We start from the raw sequence: 19,612 nt of genomic DNA, 5'->3' as shown, positions 1-19,612 counted from the left end.
AAGAGGAACACAGGGTGATTATTGTTTACACTTTAACTCCTGTAGTTTCTCCTCATTTTGGCTTTCATGTAGAAGGGGCAAGAGCATGTTCAATAAACCAAGCCAGAGCTAACCTCACTTCCTTATACTGGGAAGGAAGGCAAGCAAAGCAGTATTCCTGGAGCACTTATTTTGTCATATTAAGGACTCTGATGTAAGCCTATCGAGGTAGATATTATTGCAAACAACTCTAGGGAGTTAGCAGTATTAAATGATATGACAAGATGTGTGTGGTGGATTACCCAGATGGAAATCCCAACCCTTAGGAGGTAGAAGTAGGCAAATCAGCAGTTGAAGGCAAATCTCAGCTACTTAGTGAATTCAGATCTAGCCTGGGCTACCTCTGACTGTCTCAAAAATAAAACAAGATAAGTTGCATCCAATATCATTTATGACAGTATTTTTGTCCTAGTTCAAACAGGTCTTTTGATTCCCAAGTGCTGAGGAATGGCAGAACTCCCTCATTTATCTTGATGACATTTACCTGAGGCTGAACGTTGGCGTACATTTTCATCTTTTTCCACTTTCTGTTGACACAAACGCCCCTGACTATGTATCTTCACTCTCCATAATGATTTCCTCAGGATTTACTTGTGGATGTGGGCTTAACTGCAGTTCAGAGTGTGCCTTCTTTATTAGACTTTCTGTACATATAAGCGTACAGACTGTTCTGTGAAACTTCATTTGTGTCCACATCAAGCAGCCAGTTTACCTTTCTGGAAGATTTAGTGTAAGTGTCTGCATGGCTATCAGGGAGACCTGAATATGTCCTGAAAGCCAATCTCTGCAGAACCAACAAACAGGCAAACATTGGGGAAGCAGAGACCAGCGCTGGAACTTGGTCTGGGAAACAGTGGGCATCTGTATCAGTGACAGTGTAGGAGGCACACGTAAAGGTAGCATGGTGCTTTCCATGTGCAGGAAACAGCAGCCATAGTGCAGGCTCACAGTAGCTTTCTCTGCCTGAAAGCGTTGACCTCAGAATAATAGTAGGTACCATGTTCTGGAAGCCAGTCACCCTATGGCACTGCCAACCCCCATCCCAGCTTATTCATAGTCTTGTCCTAGGCTAGCAGAAGTGCTTCAAGTCATTTGAGTTCCACCTCTGGGTCCTGTCACCTTGTCACCTTAGCCCCAGGAAGGTAGGCATGACCTGAGGCTGAGTGACAGAAGTATGTTGTAGGGCTAGAGGTGTAGCTCAGATGCTTTGCCTAGCAAGCACAAATCCTGGGCTCAATTCACAGCACTGCACACATTGGGTGGAGTGATCCATGCCTGTAACCCAAGTATTCACGAGGCAGAGACAGGAAGATCTGAAATTCAAGGTCATCTTTGGCGACATAGGGAGTTTAAGGCTGGCCTGGGATACAGTGAGACCCTGTCTCAAAACAAGGAAACAAAAAGAGTTGTACTTGGTGCCATGACCCTGTCAAGAACAGACCTCCCCATCTGTGTCCTGTAAAGCTCAAAGAGGTGAGCTCTGGGCAGCAGGGGGCCAGCTCCAAGTCTTCATCCCAGAGATCATCACCTAGATGAGTACTGTTAGTCATAAGAAATGTCTTTCTCCTGCCAAGGGAACAGCTCAGAGCTGGGGCTCTGGCAGTGGAGGCTGAGCACTGACTTTGTCCACACAAGATTTTGAAATGTGTCTTTTGTTCCCACATATAAAGGACAGGCTTTGAGATTTGTCAGACACTTGTGGAGTGGTGAGTCTAACAGGAATGATTCCAAAAATGAGACTTTTCTCTGCTCACAGAGCTGTCCCCATCCCCACAGGACGTTGTTCTCTACTGCCTCCAGAAGCACAGTGAGGACGTGAATCACCGTGACAATGCGGGCTACACAGCCCTGCACGAGGCCTGTTCCCGGGGCTGGACTGATATCCTGAACATCCTGTTGCAACATGGGGCTAATGTGAACTGCAGCTCGCAGGATGGCACAAGGCAAGAAAGCTGCTCCTCTGCCAAGTCTCAAACCGTGGTTCAGTCTTTGGCTGCGGAGGTCTCACTCCAGCCTAGAGACTTGCAGCACATCCAGCTGCTGGCGTTAAAAAAGCCTTCCCAGGAAGCCTTTGAAAGGATTTCTGTGGGCTGAAGGGAGCCAGCTTAGGGCAGGAGCTGATGAGTTCCTCAGTGTTCAGTCCGTACTGAACTAAGGAAAGGCTGAACTTGTCCAGGGTTCATTCTGTCCCTTGTCAGGTCCACTCACTCTTCCTGATGGGCAACTTGTCTCGTGTGGAATTGATGCCTTCGGATCAAAGCTGGAAGCTAATCTTGGGCTAACATTCCAGATTTGTTTTTTTTGTAATTCGGTCGCTGTGCATTTAAAAAATGAGCTGCCTGAGTCTGTAAGATTAGCTTGCTATATAAAGGTACTTGCCATCAAACATGAAAACCTTGGGTTCCCTATGATGTAAGGAGATAGCTGATTCCTGCAAGTTGTCTTCTGACTTCCACACACAAATATTCATGCATACGCACACACACAATGAACGAATAAGTAAATGCAATAGCATATTAATGCACACACATACACAAACATAAACACTCGCTGTGTTTTGGAGAAGTCACGCCCACTCTTCTCAGAGGACCTACTTCAGGAAGTTCTAGGGGATGCCATATACCAAGTAGAAGGACCCAGATCAAGATATGCAGGCTGTGCTTGGCTGCCGCTTGGTATGGAGCCTCCCTACACATCCTTGCCCTTGAGCAGTTGCCTGGGTCCTTCCTCTTCAACAACCACCTGTAGCTGCTTTAATTTGACTTCCACCAAGGGACCTGTTCTCTGCTGAGCTAGTAGTAGATCTACATTGTGCTCCAGATACTGTCCACAGATGGAGGGGAATGTAAAGGAGAGATGGATATGAGAGAAAAGAAAAGGAGTGCAGAGAAGACAAAGATATGGCCGCATAGGATAAGAGTTTCAGGCCAGAAGTGGCTTCTCTGCTCTAAATCTTACCCATGTTGCATTGGGGATACCCTGAGGTCATCACCGTAGCATCTCACCCCCTCCCCCTAGTATGGTAGCCTGAAGCCTAAAAACTTGCCCCTTAAGTCCTGTCTCACTGACCCTATATGACCTCCACAGGCCAGTTCATGATGCTGTGGTCAATGACAACCTAGAGACCATCTGGCTTCTGCTATCCTATGGAGCTGATCCCACACTGGCTACCTACTCGGGTCAGACAGCCATGAAGCTGGCCAGCAGTGATAACATGAAGCGCTTCCTCAGTGGTAAGCATGGACCAGAATTGCAGCCAGAATCCTCAGGGCTGGCCTGTGTTGCTGCTGGTGATGGTGGGGCTCTTCAGTAACTGTCCTAGACAGCCCCCACAAGGAGGGTCCACCCTCTTCACATATTCCTTCAGTGTCTTGGGACTCTCTAGCTACTTTATAAAGCCCCTTGCTGTGAGTGTCCACACCACTACCTCTGTTAGGCCCTAACCTAACCTCCTAGAGGGACTCATTTCATCACTAGGTGTCCGGAGCAGGCCTCCTGGTGGGAGATTGGCTATACTCTTAGCTGGGAGCAAGATATGTCGACCTGTGCTATGAATGGAATGTCAGTGTTAGAGAACAGATAGTCCTCCATTTTGCTGTTTCTGCAATCTCCCCTTGATTGTAATTAAAGTGCCGCTGAGACCATTTCTGAAGCTTTATTCTTCATGGCCCTTGTCCCGTGGTAGCTTTGCTATTCCCTGTGCATTCCAATATTCCACTTCTCTCCATTCCTCTCTTCCCCACCCGCCATCTCCTAGTGCAGTGTCATGGTCAGGCCCATGGCCAGGGCTGGAAGCCACTGCATTGATTTTCCTTTCTAGTAGGTAGCACTGTATGTCTGCAGGTGGGCAGGTTGCTCTGACTGAGCTGGGCAGGTGGGATGGAGGAATGAAAGAGGGGAATCTAGTTTGAGTAAGCTCAGTGTCAGTCCCTTCGGACTTTATCTCAGGGCATCGGAACCTTCAGCTTCTTGTGGCAGCATGCCTTAGTTCTTCGGGTTGCCTGAGTGATGGATGTTGCAGTTCTGAGTTGGAGCCATGACCCTTCTCACAGGCTTCAACTGCAGTAGAGTAGTCTGTTCCCTGCTCTCACCTAAGCTTTGGTCCCATTAGTCACCAACCATCCCTGCTAAGGATACACTATTTGGTTCCCAGGTAGGGAGTTGCGGTTACTAAACAAAGGTTCACTGAGTAGCTGTTAATGGAGGAAGTGGGAGAACCTGTACTAAAGGTTCCCATGGAAGAGGCTGCAGGGGGCAAGCAGATGACAGGTCACCTACTGAGGTTTTTACTTGAGCTCAGCCAACCTCCAGACAGGTCCCAGTGAGTTTAACTAACCCTTGATGTGTAGGCCTCCGGCCCTCCAGCCTGACTTACCTCAGGCTGGGGGACTAGAGGCTTCCTTTTCCATTTCTTTCCCCCTGGCTCTAGGTCCTTGGGCATCTGATCATCATGAGACACAGCCAGCCACTTAGGAATTTCTTTTCTTTTTCACTTGACTTGGACCAGTGGTGACTGGTACTCACTTTAGCAGAGCCACCCCAAGGGTACAGCATCTGTGGCATCCTCTCACATGTACACTCTGTCTTAGATATTGGCATGGCCCTTTTGCACTCTGGGTTCCCAGGACCATGTATGGACTAACACCTAGAATATGCCTGTATAACGAAGACATTTCATGAAACTTGTCTTTCATAACTTGTCTAATGGGAGAGAAACTCTGGCTAGAAACTGCCCTCTCCAAAGTCAAGGGCAAGTAAAGTAATCCCTCTGGTTACTTTAGTGGGGCAACGAGCTCCCTTCTCTAAAACTCCAAAGGAGTTTAAACGTTGACTTTTTGTTTTGAGACAGTGTCTATGCAGTTGTGGCTGTGTCTTAATTGTGGCTATGTAGACTAGACTGGTAGAGATCTGCCTGCCTCCGCCTCCTGAGTGCTAGGATTAAAGGCATGCACCTCCACACCTGATTGACACTATTTTTATTGGCTAAAAAATGAGAGATAAGCACTTCTTCCATTTTATTTTTATAAACTCATCCCAATCTCCTAGGTAGTTTTAAAAGGCTTTCTGAGACAAGTTCTCACTATTTGGCTCCGACTGACCTGGAACTTGCTATGTACAACAGGCAGGCCTCAAACTGAGGTCTGAAGCTTTCTCTTAAATAACATCCATCTGCCTTTGCCTCCTGAATGCTGGGATTAAAGGTGCCGCCACACTCAGTTAAAAAGATTTTTAAGACGTGCATGTGTGCGTGTGTGTGCGTGAATGAATATCATAGCCTGCATGTGCAGGTCAGTGGACAGACAACTTTCAGGAGTTCAGACTTAGGTCATCACGCTTGTGCAGCATGCATGTGTCTCCACCGAGACATCTCACTGACATATAGCTAGCCTTTGGACACCCCCTTTCCTAACTAAAGTGCTTCTTGGTGTTGCAGATCCCAAAGGAGACTTTTCTAAACTCTAGTGCTCTTGCCGATCTGGGCAGAGCATCTTCATTCGGGTCTTGGCGTGTGTTTCTCAATTCATGGATAGAGAGGTCGTGCTCCAAGGGAATGTTCATAGACTAGGGCAACACTTCTCCATGTAAGGGCAGGGCTCTTGTTACTAGGGAAAGTTCTAGCAATCCTTGCCCAGACCTTGGCATGATCCTCCAGTGGAGGCAGGCATTTGTAGGCGTCAGCAGGTCCCCCATGCAGGGAAGACTTAGACTCGAAAAGTCTTTTGATGAGGGGTGACTGAGAAGGTGATAAAGAGAACTTCTTTAAAAATGAAGGTGAGCTAGCTGTATGTGGTGGCACACACCTGAAGTTTAGCCCTGGCCAGAGGCAGGAGAGTAAGGTAGGAAGATGGCTGGTATCGTAAAGCTGTCCTGGGTTACATAGTGAGTTCCAGGCCAGCCTGCACTAAGGTGAACAGAAAGACCCTGTTTTGAAAAAGAAATGGGATCTATGCAATATAACAAAGTTCAAGTGACTAATTCAGTGACATCGAGAGCATTCACGATAAGTAGTCACCATTGGCCGCACTCGATGCATCACACTGAGCATTCCCTCTCTTCTCTTTCATCCCTGGATGACACCTCCCTGGTCCCCAGGAGCTGGAAGGTAGAGGGGTGTTCTTAAGGGTGGAGGGTAGGGAAGTACTCTTCCAATGCCAGGCCATATATATCTAAGTATACATATACATGGAATTCGGATGGATTGATTTATTTATTTGGGCCTTTTGAGATGGAGGTTGTTTTGGGTTTTTTTTGTTTTTTTTTTTTGTTTTTTGTTTTCAGTTTCAGCTCACCATTCTGGCTGCGCCATTTGAAAGTGTTCTGCCTTTCATCTTGAAGCACTTGCTCGGCGGGGGCTCCAGAGATGAATTGTCTTCATCCTCCCCTAGCAGAGTGTCGCAGCAGAAAATGAAGCAAACCCATGCAGGTTGCTAAGGGCTCCATTTTCTGTGGTTGTTCGGCTTGTGCTCGTCATAGCTTTTCTCACTATGCAAGACTTCTGTTCTGCAATGGTTGCCTGGGACTGAACTCTTCTAAGTCCCCAAAGAAACATCACTATTTTGTAGTGTTCCTGTAGTGAGTTAATGTAAAGCAGAGGATGACTGACTTGTTACAAATGTGGACTTCCTTAAAATGGGTTGACTCCAGCCAAGGCCCATTTCTCCTGAGCTCGTTTGTTCTTCTGCCTATCCAATTACTGAGCTTCTGTTAGGTTCTGGATGCTAAAGGCCAGATAGTAAACCCTTTCTACCTTCTTGTGGAGATTGGAGCATGGAGCTGTCCAAACCCCAGGAGATCTTTGAAAGGCCAAATTACAGGCCTGTTACTCATTTACCTTTGACCCCTTAGAAAAAAAAGAGCAACAGACAATCTAGCAGAGAAGGAAAAGAGACCCCATTTCCCCTCCTCTGTGGGGAAGAACACGGGTTGAAGGGAACTGTGCAGTTTGGATTGAGGCATTGGAACAGCTGTGTGGACTTCTTTTCCTTTTACTGATAAAGGGGTGAGCCTTTGACCATTCAAGGTCATGGAAGCACAGATTTTTGTTTCTCCTGCCAGAGACCTCTATGGTATGACCCCGTGTCAAAGACATCTTATTTCTTAGGTTTTCTCCTTTCATGTCCCTCAGCTGGTGACTTAGTGGTTGGGAGGGTGTGATGGGATGCTAGGATCTTGAGAAACTACTGGCCCCCACTCCATGGCAACAAGGAATTCTGTACTTAACCATGAGATTCTGAGGGTGCTTTCTTTTTTTTTTTTTTTTTTTTGGTTTTTCGAGACAGGGTTTCTCTGTGGCTTTGGAGCCTGTCCTGGAACTAGCTCTGTAGACCAGGCTGGTCTCGAACTCACAGAGATCCACCTGCCTCTGCCTCCCGAGTGCTGGGATTAAAGGCGTGCACCACCATCGCCCGGCTCTGAGGGTGCTTTCAATCAAAAGGTGGTGTAACATAAAATTCATAATCACAAAGTGATCAGTTCATGCCTTCTAGTTCATTTATAGCATTCTCCAGCCAGCCACGACTTCTGTCTATTTCTCCAGCCAGCCACAACTTCTGTCTCGGTCTGAAACAATATCATCATCATCATCCTGCATAGAGCTTTGAACCAGTGAAGTATTTGCTTCCCATTAACTCTGTTCCAAACAGTTGCCACCCTGTAATCTTGTCTTTGTGGATCTACCTCTTCCAGACTTCATATAAATGGAGCCTACAACTTGGGGCTTCTGTGTAGGCATAATCATGTAGTATAATGGTTTCGTGCTCCATCCATACACTGGCATATTTCAGTATTCATATACTAGTATCTAAAATTAATTCCCCCTCTGTGTGTGTGTGTGTGGGGGGGTCAGAGAAGAAGTTGTGGGAATTGAATCTGTCCTTCCACTATGCGGGGCCCTGGGATTGAATACAGATCATCGACTTGAGGCACCTTTACCCACTGAGCCATCTAACCCCCCCTACATTCTTTTTTGCCTGACTAATAACATGTCATTGTGTGTGTATATATGCCATTTATATTATCTGTTCATTCATTCATAGTCATTTGCACCATGTCCATCTTTTAGCTTGTCAGTAGCGCAGCTTTGATCATACATTGCCCACATAACCTGTTTTGATTACTCGTTGTCAGCTCAGTTGCGTGTATACCTAGAAAGGGAATAGGTAGGCCCAGGGCACTTTCTCACACAGAGGATAAAATCTTGAAAGTTTGGTGTGGGTGGAAGGAGAATTTTAAAAATAAAGGAAGGCCACTCATTTTGCTGGTAGTCACATCTGAAAAGAGTGCATTAAAGCTACACGATCAAGTGACTCCTCCCTCCCATGTGTCTGTCACTGACAGGCCTGTTCCAACTTTAGCGTCTTTGCTCATGCCAGTTAACTGGGCTGTCTCAAAAAAGCAAGTTCACCTGTCCGAGACAAAGCTTTGCAGGCTGTGGAGAGAATTAGAGGAATGTGCCATGGGATCTGAAGGCACTCCCTAGTGAGGAGCCCAGGAATGTGGTGACCCATGGAATCCTTGGGGGGTGGTGCCTGTGCTTTGGCATGATGTCATTCTCTCCTTTCCCCTTTTTCCTACTGTCCCTCCTTCTCTAGTCTGTCTGTTAAGCTCTCTTAGGTCCCAGGTCCTGGACTTCCAGCACAGGAGAGACAATGGTAAAGAAGATAGACCTGGCTCCTCCATTTTTCTAAATAAAGGTCCCCTTTCCTCTATTTCCTATGACCCAGCACAGGACTAGGAGTAGATTGACTCTTGCCCAGCAGGTGCTTCTAGAAGGAAGTCCTGTCTGGGGTGGTACGGTGTATAGAAGAGGGCCTCGGGCCATCTGTGTGGTGTGCAGAGGTCTGATCTACACAACTTAAGGTCCCCCGCCCCCCGCTTCTGCTATTACATTGAAAGCTGTTCCCTGGTGCCTTTCCAATGGAAAAGCTCTTTGTGTCCCAGAAGATGGCTAAGAAAGGAGTGGCTTTGGTAACTTGCATTAACAGGCAGTCCTTGCTGCGGGATTGGCCCAGAAGGGAGGCCTTCTGCAGCACTGATACTTTGCCGTGAAGGAAGCAAGCTGCGCCCCTTGGGGAACAATTGCCAACTTCCTCCTGGGATTGGCTTTGCAGGTAGTCACCCTCACCTCCTTGTGTTCTTTGGACTCTCTTCTTTCCTGTTGCCTAGGTGCTACCTGAGAGCTGGTGGCAATCACCCACAGCTCAGTCAGCCTGCTAATTGTACTGTTTGGCACACTGGCAACTTCCAAACGGCACTCACAGACTGCATACTTAATCTTTCAGGAGAGCCAGTAAGACTACTTTGTATCTGTGTGGGAATAAGAGGTGAACCCGTAAACGGATGCCTAGCTAGGAAACAAGGAGGCTGGGGGTAACCTGGCCTCCATCTTGAGAGTGAGGAAACAAAAGGCAGGTGTTTGGATTGTGGTGGTGCACACATGGAAGATCTTTGACTTTAGACAGTTGAGTCATGGAGTGTTGTTGGCTCTCACAGTGTGTACTGCTGTCACCGTGTGCTTCCAGAACTTAGGGAAAACCCAGCTCCACTCTCAGTCACTGCCCTACCCCTCCCACTCCTCCAACACTAACATAATCAATTTGCTTACTGTCCTTTTGCTTTGTGTTTTTCAGTGTAGCCTTGGCTGTCCTGGAATTCACTCTTCCGACCAGACTAGCCTTGAACTCAGAGAGGTCTGAACCACCACTGCCTGGCCTTAAAATGGGAAGGTTTAAGCTGGGCGGTGGTGGCACGTACCTATAATCCCAGCACTCAGGAGGAAGAGGCAGGCGGATCTCTGTGAGTTTGAGGCCAGTCTGATCTACAAGACCTAGTTCCAGGATAGGCTCCAAAGCTACAGAGAAACCCTGTTTCGAAAAACCAAAAAAGGGGAAGGTTTACCATGGTTTTTTGTTTGTTTTAATTTATTTAAAAATTTTTTTTTCTGCTTTCTGTCTTACTGGCCTTGAGACGGAATTATATAATATGTGGTTCTCGTATCTAATTCTTACACTTAGCATCATTTTTTCAAGGTTCATCTATGTGATATAGTGGTACTCTGTTCTTTTATATGGCCTTTTGTATCTGGCTTCTTTTAGTTACCTTCCATGTTCCTTTTTATGGTTTAGTAATATTTTTCTGTATGAACTTTACCTGGTTTTATGTATCCACTCATTGGACATTTGGGCTGTTGCCAGCTTTTGACCCTCATGAATATAGTTCATTCATGAGGACAAAACTTTGAACACTTGGTCCTCAGTTCTTTTCAAAAATTAATTTAGTGTCTATGTGCATATGTGTCACCCCATGCAGGCCGCATCATATGTATAGAAGCCAGTGGACAAATTATGGGCTGTTGGTCCTCTCATTGCACCTTGTAAAGCAGAGTCTGGTTTTGTTGCTGTGTACTCCAGCCTAGCTGGTCTGTGAGCTTTCAGTTGATTCTCCTGTCTCCACTGGGAGCCTTGTCACTGGAATTCTGAGACGATAAATGCTTACCACCACACCCATTTTTCCGTGCCTTCCAGTGATCAACCTCGTCGTCAAGCTTGTATGGCAGGCATTGTTACATGCTGAGCTGTTCTCTAAGCACCTTGTATTGAGCTCTTTTGGGTAGAAGCAAAGGTTTTTGTTTTGTTTTGTGTCCTAGGCTGAATTCGAACTTGATTCTCTTGCCTGAGCCTTCTGAGTAGTAGAGATTTATATGTGTGTGCTGCCATTTCTGGCTTTACTTTGTGTGTGTGTGTGTGTGTGTGTGTGTGTGTGAGAGAGAGAGAGAGAGAGAGAGAGAGAGAGAGAGAGAGAGAGAGAGAGAGAGGACACTGTAAATTAAACTAGAATCTTTCACACGCTAAGCATGCATTCTGTCACGGAGCTACACCCATAGTTATTTCCTTTAAAGAATCAGATCGTGAACTGGGTGCATTAATACTTGTGATAGGCAAAGGATTCTGCTTATAGAGGAATGGCCTGTGCTCTTTGAAGCTGAGGTCCCCAAGCTACAAGTCTCCTGGCTGATGTGTAAAAAAGAGAAGAGGCCCAGTAAGGACTGGAGACTGTACATGTCACAGCTTCCTCCAGCCAACTGTTGACATACAGGAATGCAGAGGTGATGCTGCCAGATCTTTGGATTTTTATCTGTTTTTTTTTTTAAATAAAAAGTTGGAAATCTAATTTTTAAGTGAAATTTCCCTGTTTTAAAATACTAGAGGCTGTTTTTTTAAAATCTTTTAAAAACTAGGCCATATATCAGTGAGCTGCATGGGACTTCTGCCTCCTTGCTTGCAGTCTGTTGTGAGCAGGAAGTGAACCTCTTTCCTGTCACCCTGGCCCCTCTTCCCCTCCCCCCAATCCCACAGGGATAATCCTCACGATTTCTTCCTTGTCTCACATCTTCCCCTCTCATCAGATCACCTCTCGGATCTTCAGGGCAGAGCAGAGGGTGATCCTCGTGCATCCTGGGATTTTTACAGCAGTTCTGTGTTGGGTAAGTTCTGAATGGGGAGACTGGCTATATGTATGTATCTATATCACCAGTACTTCTTGGAGGTAGGAGCCCCCTCTGTGGAGGCATCCGTTCCTTACCTGGTAGTAGCTTATAAACCCTTTCAGCCCTTCCCCCCTCAGGCTCCAGTCAGTAGTATGAAGTCTGAAATGCCACAAGGATTTGCATAAAATCTTCCTCCCCTGCCTTCTGCCTCTCTACCACCTTGGGAGCTTTGTAAATCCTAGTGTTAACCTCTTTTTGGTACTGCTCACACTGTAGGGGTGTCAACCCCTCATCTGGCGACTCTCATTCTCTGTCACTCTTCCCCTATGATGGCAGTCCTTGGTTTTTGTTTTATTTTCTTCTCTGGGTTTGATTTTGTTTTCTTTTGCTTTGTTTTTTTTTATAATTTTTTATGATTTATTTAACTTTATTATGTTAATTGGTGTGAAGGTGTCAGATCTCGTGGAACTGGATCTTCAGACAGTTGTGAGCTGCCATGTGGGTGCTGGGAATCGAACCAGGGTCCTCTGAAAGAGCAGTCAGTGCTCTTAACCACTGAGCCATCTCTCCAGCCCCCTTTTGCTTTGTTTTTGAGATGAGGTTTTACTAAGTAACTCAGGCTGGCCTGGGACACAGAGATCCTTTTGCCTCTGCCTCCCAAGAGCGGTAAGGCAAGGGCAGGGATTAAAAGCGTGGTCCACCACCTGGGGCTCAGCCCTTATTGTTGAGTTTGCTGCTGTCCTGAGCCCTTAACCCTCTGGCCTAAACAGCAGGCAGCAGGAAGATGAGCACACCTTTGTCTGTGCTCATTCATCATTTGTCCTGTGTGAACCAGGGGCTGAGAATGAAGAGCAGATTGGTCTTAAAGGCAGTGGGACACAGCCACATGATTGGTTGGGGAAGGAAACCTTTTAAGTCCCTAGACTTCAGTCAGGGTCAGGCAGTGAGGTAGATTGGCGACGCTCTAGGCAGAGGACAGGTGTTTTACCTCACTGGACCCTTGCCGGCTGCTAGTTATCTTCTGCCTTCCGTCTGGAAGAGCTGAGCTGCCATCCTCTCAGAGTGTTTTGCCTTTTCCAGTCAGAGAGTGGAGAAGGATAATGGACTTCTGACCACAACATACTTCCTTCCAAGACTAGAGTTTTCATGTGCCCTTTCAAGGATCCAGCCAGCGACTTGTAGCCTTGTATTTATCTCCTGAGCCGCCCCTTTGTATCCCTTTATCTGGCTGAAAGGTTTTCCTTGCTTCCGTTTTATGCTAGTAGCTGATCTCCTGGGTACTCAATTTACAGAGAAAAAAGACGGGTTTGCCTGCGACCTCCTCCATAACCCTCCTGGGAGTGCCGAGCAAGGAGACGATTCAGAACAGGATGACTTCATGTTCGAACTCTCAGACAAGCCTCTTCTCCCTTGTTACAACCTCCAAGTGTCAGTGTCCCGTGGGTAAGTGTCTGGGAAGTCTACAGGGACTGTGTGAGAGTGTCCTGGCAACCACTGACCTGCCTCCCAGAAAAGGAGGAGCTCTCCAGAAGGAGGCAGATGCAGCCTGGGGAATGAGTGCTGGGACAGAGGAAAGATGCTCTGCTCCCCACTCTGGAAGGAATGTAGTTCACATCCAAACTCAAGGTGCACAGATCTCAAGGACTACACCTTGGCTATCAACTTGGTATATTTCCAGGCCCCCAAATCTGAAGAACTTTTGCACTCTTACTGTGTGTAGGTGGTAATCTGTAGGGAAGTATTTGGGATGATGAGCTATTAGAATCTCTGGAAATTTTTTTCTGGGGACATCTAGACAGAATATTTGCAATTGGGATTCTTGGAAAAGCCAAGGCCTCTGGTTGCCGTAGCTTTGGATCTACTAGGATCCTTAAGCAATCCACAGCACAGCCTCTCATAGCCTTAAAACCAGCAAGGTGATCAGCACTGTTGGTTCAGGTGACTGTCCTACTACAGGGGAGCCCCACTCTTTGGAGACCAGAGTACACCTATATTAGACTGAGCCCAACTGACTCTTGGTTAATTCAGAACTGACAGAATTCTAACTTGAAGGAAGTTTGTCAGCCTTCAGGACCATGGATTTTGATGGGTTTTCCAGTGCATCAGAATATGGAGGTGCTGGGTGGGTGGATAAAAATGCTGGGTCAGGACACTAGAGAGATGGCTCAGCAGTTTGGAGCACTTAGGGAGGGCCCAGGTTTAAATACCGCACCCACACACACAACCATCAATGACTCCACTTCCAAGGGACCCGATGCCCTCTTCTGGGCTCTGCAGACACCAATCATATATGCGGTGTATATATATTCATACAGGAAAACCCTCATAATATAAAATAAATGTATTGTTTAATGCAGGATCAGTTCCCCTTTTGTTCCTAGTCTCCTTGTTCTGGGCTGAAGCTGATCCCAGAGGATGGGCCAGGCCTCTGGGACATAGTGTTGTACAAATTCCTCCAAAGTATTCACCATCTCCTTCTCTGAAACAGGATCTTGGGCCATAGGCAGTAAAAGGACCAGAATAGTTTGCTTTAGGTACAGACAGAATATGGACAACCAAAGGCCACATGCCACCCTATAAGCCAAGGGATATGGGTTATTTGCCTGCAGATATGTGTGAGCCTGTTGCCTGCAGAGGCTAGAAAGAGGGCATTGGGTTTCCCAGAACTGGAGTTACAGTTGTGAGTTGAGTACATGCGTGCTGGGAATTGTACCATGTCCTCTGTAAGGGCAAATAGTGTTCTTAACCACTGAACGAACCATCTCTCCAGCCCTTTAATCCTCATTCTTTGAAAGAGATTGTTCAAGTATATGGCATTGATTGTCACTTTTTCTTAGCCTAGAACATTCCATTCCCTAATTTTATAATGTGACAGACTTTGCCATCATGTGGAAGAAATGTTGAATTTTAGGAAAAAGGATTGAGTCTAAATATGTGAGGGTGTTTTGTTGATACCGGGTCTCTATGTAGCCCTGCTGGCCTAGAATTCACTAGGTAGACCAGGCTGACCTCAGTCTATCTGTCTCTGTCTCCCAAGTGCTGAATTAAAGACTTGAGCCACCGTGTCCAGCTAGCTAGGTGTTTCAGTTACTGTGTAGAGTGATTGATTTCACAACCATGTTTTATGCACTGGATCAAACTTTTTAAGATCCACAGCATAGACAATTCTAGCCTTCAAAAAACTCAGCCAAGAGTAGTAGACAGATAAGTGTGCAATTAGCTTTAATAAAAGACTAAATGTTCTAAGCAGGTTTATTATTGTAAAAAGAATGTCAAGTGAAAAATAAAAAGTTAAGTCTGTCTTGAGCTCTATTCCTAGTCCCTAAAGAAGAGCACAGTTTATTTTGATTTTGTAGCCTTTTGGAAATGAGCTGTTGGAAATATCATAATAAGACTGAGAACCAAGTGTCATGAGCCCATAGAAGATGGACTTAACACTTAGTTTCTTTGAGGTTTTGTAGGTTTGAAATGGCATCTGAGCTGGGCTAAAAGAAGAGGCATAGGGATGGCATGAGCAAAAGCATTGCAACAGAAAACAAAAGCCAGACATGATAGTGTATGCCTTTAATCCCAGCACTCAGGAGACAGAGGCAGGCAGATCTCTGAGTTTGAGGCCAGCCTGGTCTACAGAATGAGTCACAGGCTAGCTGAGGTTGTATAACGAGAGTCTCTGTCTGTCTGTCTGTCTGTCTGTCTGTCTGTCTCTCTCTCTCTCTCTCTCTCTCTCTATCTATCTCTATCTCTCAAAAGAGGGGGGGCTGGAGAGATGGCTCAGAGGTTAAGCACACTGGCCTCTAGGACCTGTGTTCAGTTCCTGGCATTATCACCTACATGGTAGTTTACAACTGCCTGTAACTCTAGTTACAGGAGATCCAAAAGTCTCTTCTGCAGGCACCAGGTGTACATAAAGCACAGACATCCATCAGGCAAAACATCTATACACATAAAGTCTTTAAAAATTATCTGTTCTGGGGCTGGAGAGATGGCTCAGAGGATAAGAGCACTGACTGCTCTTCCAGAGGTCCTGAGTTCAATTCCCAGCAACCACATGGTGGCTCACAACCATCTGTACTGAGATCTGGCGTCCTCCTCTGGTGTGCGGGCGTACATCGAGGCAGAATGTTGTGTACATAATAAATGAATAAATCTTTAAAAAAAAATTATCTGTTCTGGTAGGACAGGGGTGCACTGTGGTAAGTGCATGTGGGCGAGCTGGAGACTGAATTGAAGAGGCTGAATTGGGGTCATCTTTGGGCGGTCTGTCTTATTATCATGATAAAGAATTAGAACTTGCTGATGACCCAGAACTTACTATGTAGACCAGGCTGGACTCAGGTTCACACAGATTTTCCTGTCCCTGCTTCGCAAGGGCAGAGATTAAAGGCCTGTGCTACCATATCTGGCTATTATGTTATTTTTAATTGTGTGTATATGTGTGCATTTGCGTGTGGATATGTACACATGAGCACAAAGGAGGCCAGAGGGGTCAGGTCTCCTGGAGTTGGAGTTGCAGTTATGAGGCACCCAGTGTGGGTGCTGGAAATGGAATTTGAGTCCTCTAGAAGATGAGCATGTACTCTTAGCATATATTTATGCTAGAAGCCATTGGAGGCTATTCAGTGAGGGAATGGAGGATCATATTCTCATTTTAGAAAAGAGGATCCAAGGGACTCTTTGAGAAACCCATACCTATGTTCTTGGGTATGTCTTACTTTCTGCTCAGCACCTCTTTTTTTTTTAAAACCTATGTGCTTAAGCCTGTGCTAAAATAGCTTTCTTAGTCCCCTCCCCCATCAAGAGAAAGGATTCAACAAAGACAGATGGCAAGTGTAAGGCCTATGCCACTTCTGGTCTCCACTACCCTGCAAAGGCTAGAAATGGGATCACTAACGAGGGGAGAATGCAGTATTTCTTTCTGGAGAGAGCCGATGGAAGCCCTTGGTGGGTGACCGGCCTTTGCAGCACCCCTCCCAGCTGTCCTTAGGCTGCCGCCCAGTCGGAAGTGCTCCACAAGGGCAGACTGGCTGTAATGTGAGCCCTGGGCCTGCAGAAACATTGGTGCTGCCGCTGCTGGAGGAGAAAAAAAAAGTTGTCTAATGCATTTCGGAGCCAAAGAGAAATGCCTTTTGGATTACCCACAGTTTAGGCCTTTCTCCACAGCTCCACCTCCACTAGAGAAGATCTAGAAGGACAAGTGAGCAGGAGAGAGATCAGGGGAGAGAAGCCAGGCAGGGTTGCTGGAGTGGGGGTCAGGAACAAGTGGTCTCAGCAGACAGTAGTTGTCAGGCCATGGGCTAGCAGGCTAAGAACCAGGGAAAGCCCTAAGAGGCCTATTTTCCCTGGCTTGCCCTATGTGGGAGAGCTAGCCCATAGGTGTGCTCACTGACCTCAGTTAGAAGCTGGAGCAGGTATTATGTTGTCCCAGCCTCATCCCAGAAACTTGTGGTTTCCTGGGAGGTAGCGGCGAGAGTCTCAGAAGTATGGGAGTGGGGGCTCACTGTTAGGGGGGTCACTTGGTCTCCTAGCCATCTATAATGCTTCTGGGGCCCCCACCCTTCCTCCTGAGCCTGCTTCCCTAACTCCATCTTTATCTTTCCAGACCCTGCAACTGGTTCCTCTTCTCCGATGTCCTGAAGAGGCTGAAGCTTTCCTCAAGAATCTTTCAGGCCCGGTTTCCACACCTTGAAGTCACCACCCTGCCCAAGGCCGAGTTCTACCGGCAGGTGGCCTCAAGTCAGCTGCTGACCCCAGCTGAGAGGCCTGGAAGCTTGGAGGACAGATCTCCCCCAGGCTCTTCTGAGACTGTGGAGTTGGTGCAGTACGAGCCAGAGCTGCTGCGGCTCCTAGGGTCTGAGGTGGAATACCAGTCTTGGAGCAGTTGACCGAAACAGCCCTCCGCGTTCTTTTCTCCTCCGAGTTCATCCTTTCCCCACCGCCCATATCTCCCCCACCGAGCACCAGACTGCAGAATGAGGCAATAATATGGACCAACAAGAAGCCACCTTATCAATGCCAGCATTAGCGACTGGAGCTTTTCCTTTGGGTTACAGTTAGTTCTCATCTCCATGTCGTTGTGGTTGGTGATGAGGTGGAAAGTTGAACTCCACTTCTGAAGACAAGAGGTGTGGAGATGTTGGGAAGTGGCACCAGGGTCCCTGGGACTGGCTTCTATGCTTATGACCAAGACCAAATGGGCCTGGGTAACTGTGGCCTGTCCTAAGGAGAAATGAGAAAAGCCCAAACCTCTGAGTGCCCCTCCCCATTTCCCTGTACTCTTCTGTCTTCCATAGTATTTATTTTATTAGTATTTAATTTGTATTGTTTCATTGATTTCTGATAAGTCTGTATCACTGTGACAATTTGAGACAACTTGTTGTTTTGAGGGACTTTCTTTACCTCCTTTCCTTTTTCTTCCTGGATAAGCTTTGGGGATGCTCGTTCCCTCTATGAAACTGATTCCCAGGTTGTCCTTCCCCCAGCTGGGGAGGGAGCAAGGTGAGGAAGGATAGGGGACATCATCACACAACTAAACATCCTGGCTGCTGCTGGCCCAGAGCTGGGGAACTGGGGTCAAATCCCTGGCCTTTGGTGCTCCCCCACCCCCTGCCAGTTTTGCCCCACCCCTGCCCTTTGTAGCAGCTCTGCCATCTTAGTGTTTACTAGGGAGAGGGGTTCCTGAGTTCCTCTAATAAAGGCAGATTGAGAATGGGCCTGAGGGGTGAGGGGGCCTCCCTCATACTGCTCTGCTCAGAGTGCACAGTATGAAGTTACTCTGGCATCTTTTGCCCTGTACCCCTCCTTGCCTCACCCTACCTCCCTGGGCTCCCCATCTTGAGATACTGAGCCTTTCATCTCCCAGCCTTTGCCTTGCCACTTCTACCACAGACTTCCAGCACCCTTTCCCCTGTCTCCTCCACCAGTCTCTGATTCTCCTCTGGAATCTGTAAAGGACCCTGAGGCTGACTAGGCAAGGGCAGGGACAAGTCTCTAGTCTGGCTCTATGCCCACTTGGGGACTTGTAGCTGTGGCTTGTGGGCCTTGAGAAGCCTAGTGTTAGACCTGATACAGGGCAGAGGGAGGGAGGGAGGAAGGAGGAGCTTGGGTGCTTGGGTTGTTTCCATGGCCCCGCCCTCCATGGCATTGTCTTTCCCAGTCTTCTTATTTTTCTATAGATTGTTATTTTGAGTATGTACCATGAAAAGGCAGGAGGGCCTTGCTCTGGTTGGCTCTGGATGGAGATGGTACAGTTTATTGTACAGGTGCTAAACAACAACAAAAGAAGAAAATGAAAAAAAAAGACACAAAAAAGGAAAAAAAAAAGCCAGTTTGGGGATGGGACAATCTGTTCTCTGGAGGCTCCTGACCCATTTAGGAGCATTGTTTCTTTTAACTGTGTGTGATTTTTGTTCCCATGGGGATTTTCTGGGCCCCCTTCTGTAGGACAACCCTGCCACATCCTGCCCAATTGGTTTTGAACAATTGTTTTCCCTTTTTAACTATATATATATATATATATATATATATATATATATATATATATATATATATATATATGTTGAGGGGGCTTGGATTTCAATTTTCTTTGTTTTGTTGAGATTTATGATACTGTGTGGTTTATTTTGTTTTTTGTTTGCCTTTACTTTGTTTTGCATTTTGGTGTGTACTCTGGCTGCCCTTTATGTTTCGTTTTAAGCAACTGGCTGTGGAGTCAAAAACACTTGCATACTGAAAAACCTGTGTCTCCTGTCCTCACTCTCCTCCCTTTGTGGCTTTTGGGGTGTTGAATGGTCCCTAGGGACATGGTGGGTGAAGGCAAGGCAGAATAGAGCTTTTGGTCATTAGATCAGGTGGGAATCTGGAAAGGAAGGACGGGGGGGGGGGGGGCACGTCCCAGGGCCCCTGCCCACAAGGGTAAAATAGTCCAACTTGGGGTTGCCTTGATTTGGGGATGTGGAAGGAGCATTTCTTGTTAGCAACCAGAGTAACAGTAGTAGGGGAGCAGCCCCCTTTGACTGCTGGGTGGTGGTGTGATCCTCCCTAGTACAGTCATCTACCTGCTGGGACTGCCCACCTGGCTGCGCTGTGTGA

At 46.8% G+C, this 19,612-nt stretch overlaps 1 protein-coding gene across 1 annotated transcript in view; it reads left to right on the top strand.

The window, feature by feature from the left end:
* Nucleotides 1-19,003, top strand: part of LOC121441068 (BCL-6 corepressor-like protein 1) — a 66,486-nt gene extending 47,483 nt beyond the window's left edge. The window contains exons 10-14 of the mRNA XM_041642203.1: nt 1,816-1,982; nt 3,127-3,272; nt 11,444-11,521; nt 12,817-12,967; nt 17,124-19,003. Of these exons, the coding sequence (XP_041498137.1) occupies nt 1,816-1,982; nt 3,127-3,272; nt 11,444-11,521; nt 12,817-12,967; nt 17,124-17,406 (825 nt within the window). The 3' untranslated portion in view covers nt 17,407-19,003. The remainder of the gene's footprint in view (nt 1-1,815; nt 1,983-3,126; nt 3,273-11,443; nt 11,522-12,816; nt 12,968-17,123) is intronic.
* The last annotated feature ends 609 nt before the right edge of the window (nt 19,004-19,612 follow it).

The sequence above is a fragment of the Microtus oregoni genome, unplaced genomic scaffold, assembly GCF_018167655.1.
Source record: "Microtus oregoni isolate MIOR12 unplaced genomic scaffold, Mior012 000073F_001, whole genome shotgun sequence".
Lineage (NCBI taxonomy): Eukaryota > Metazoa > Chordata > Mammalia > Rodentia > Cricetidae > Microtus > Microtus oregoni.
This window is presented reverse-complemented; position numbering and strand designations above follow the sequence as displayed.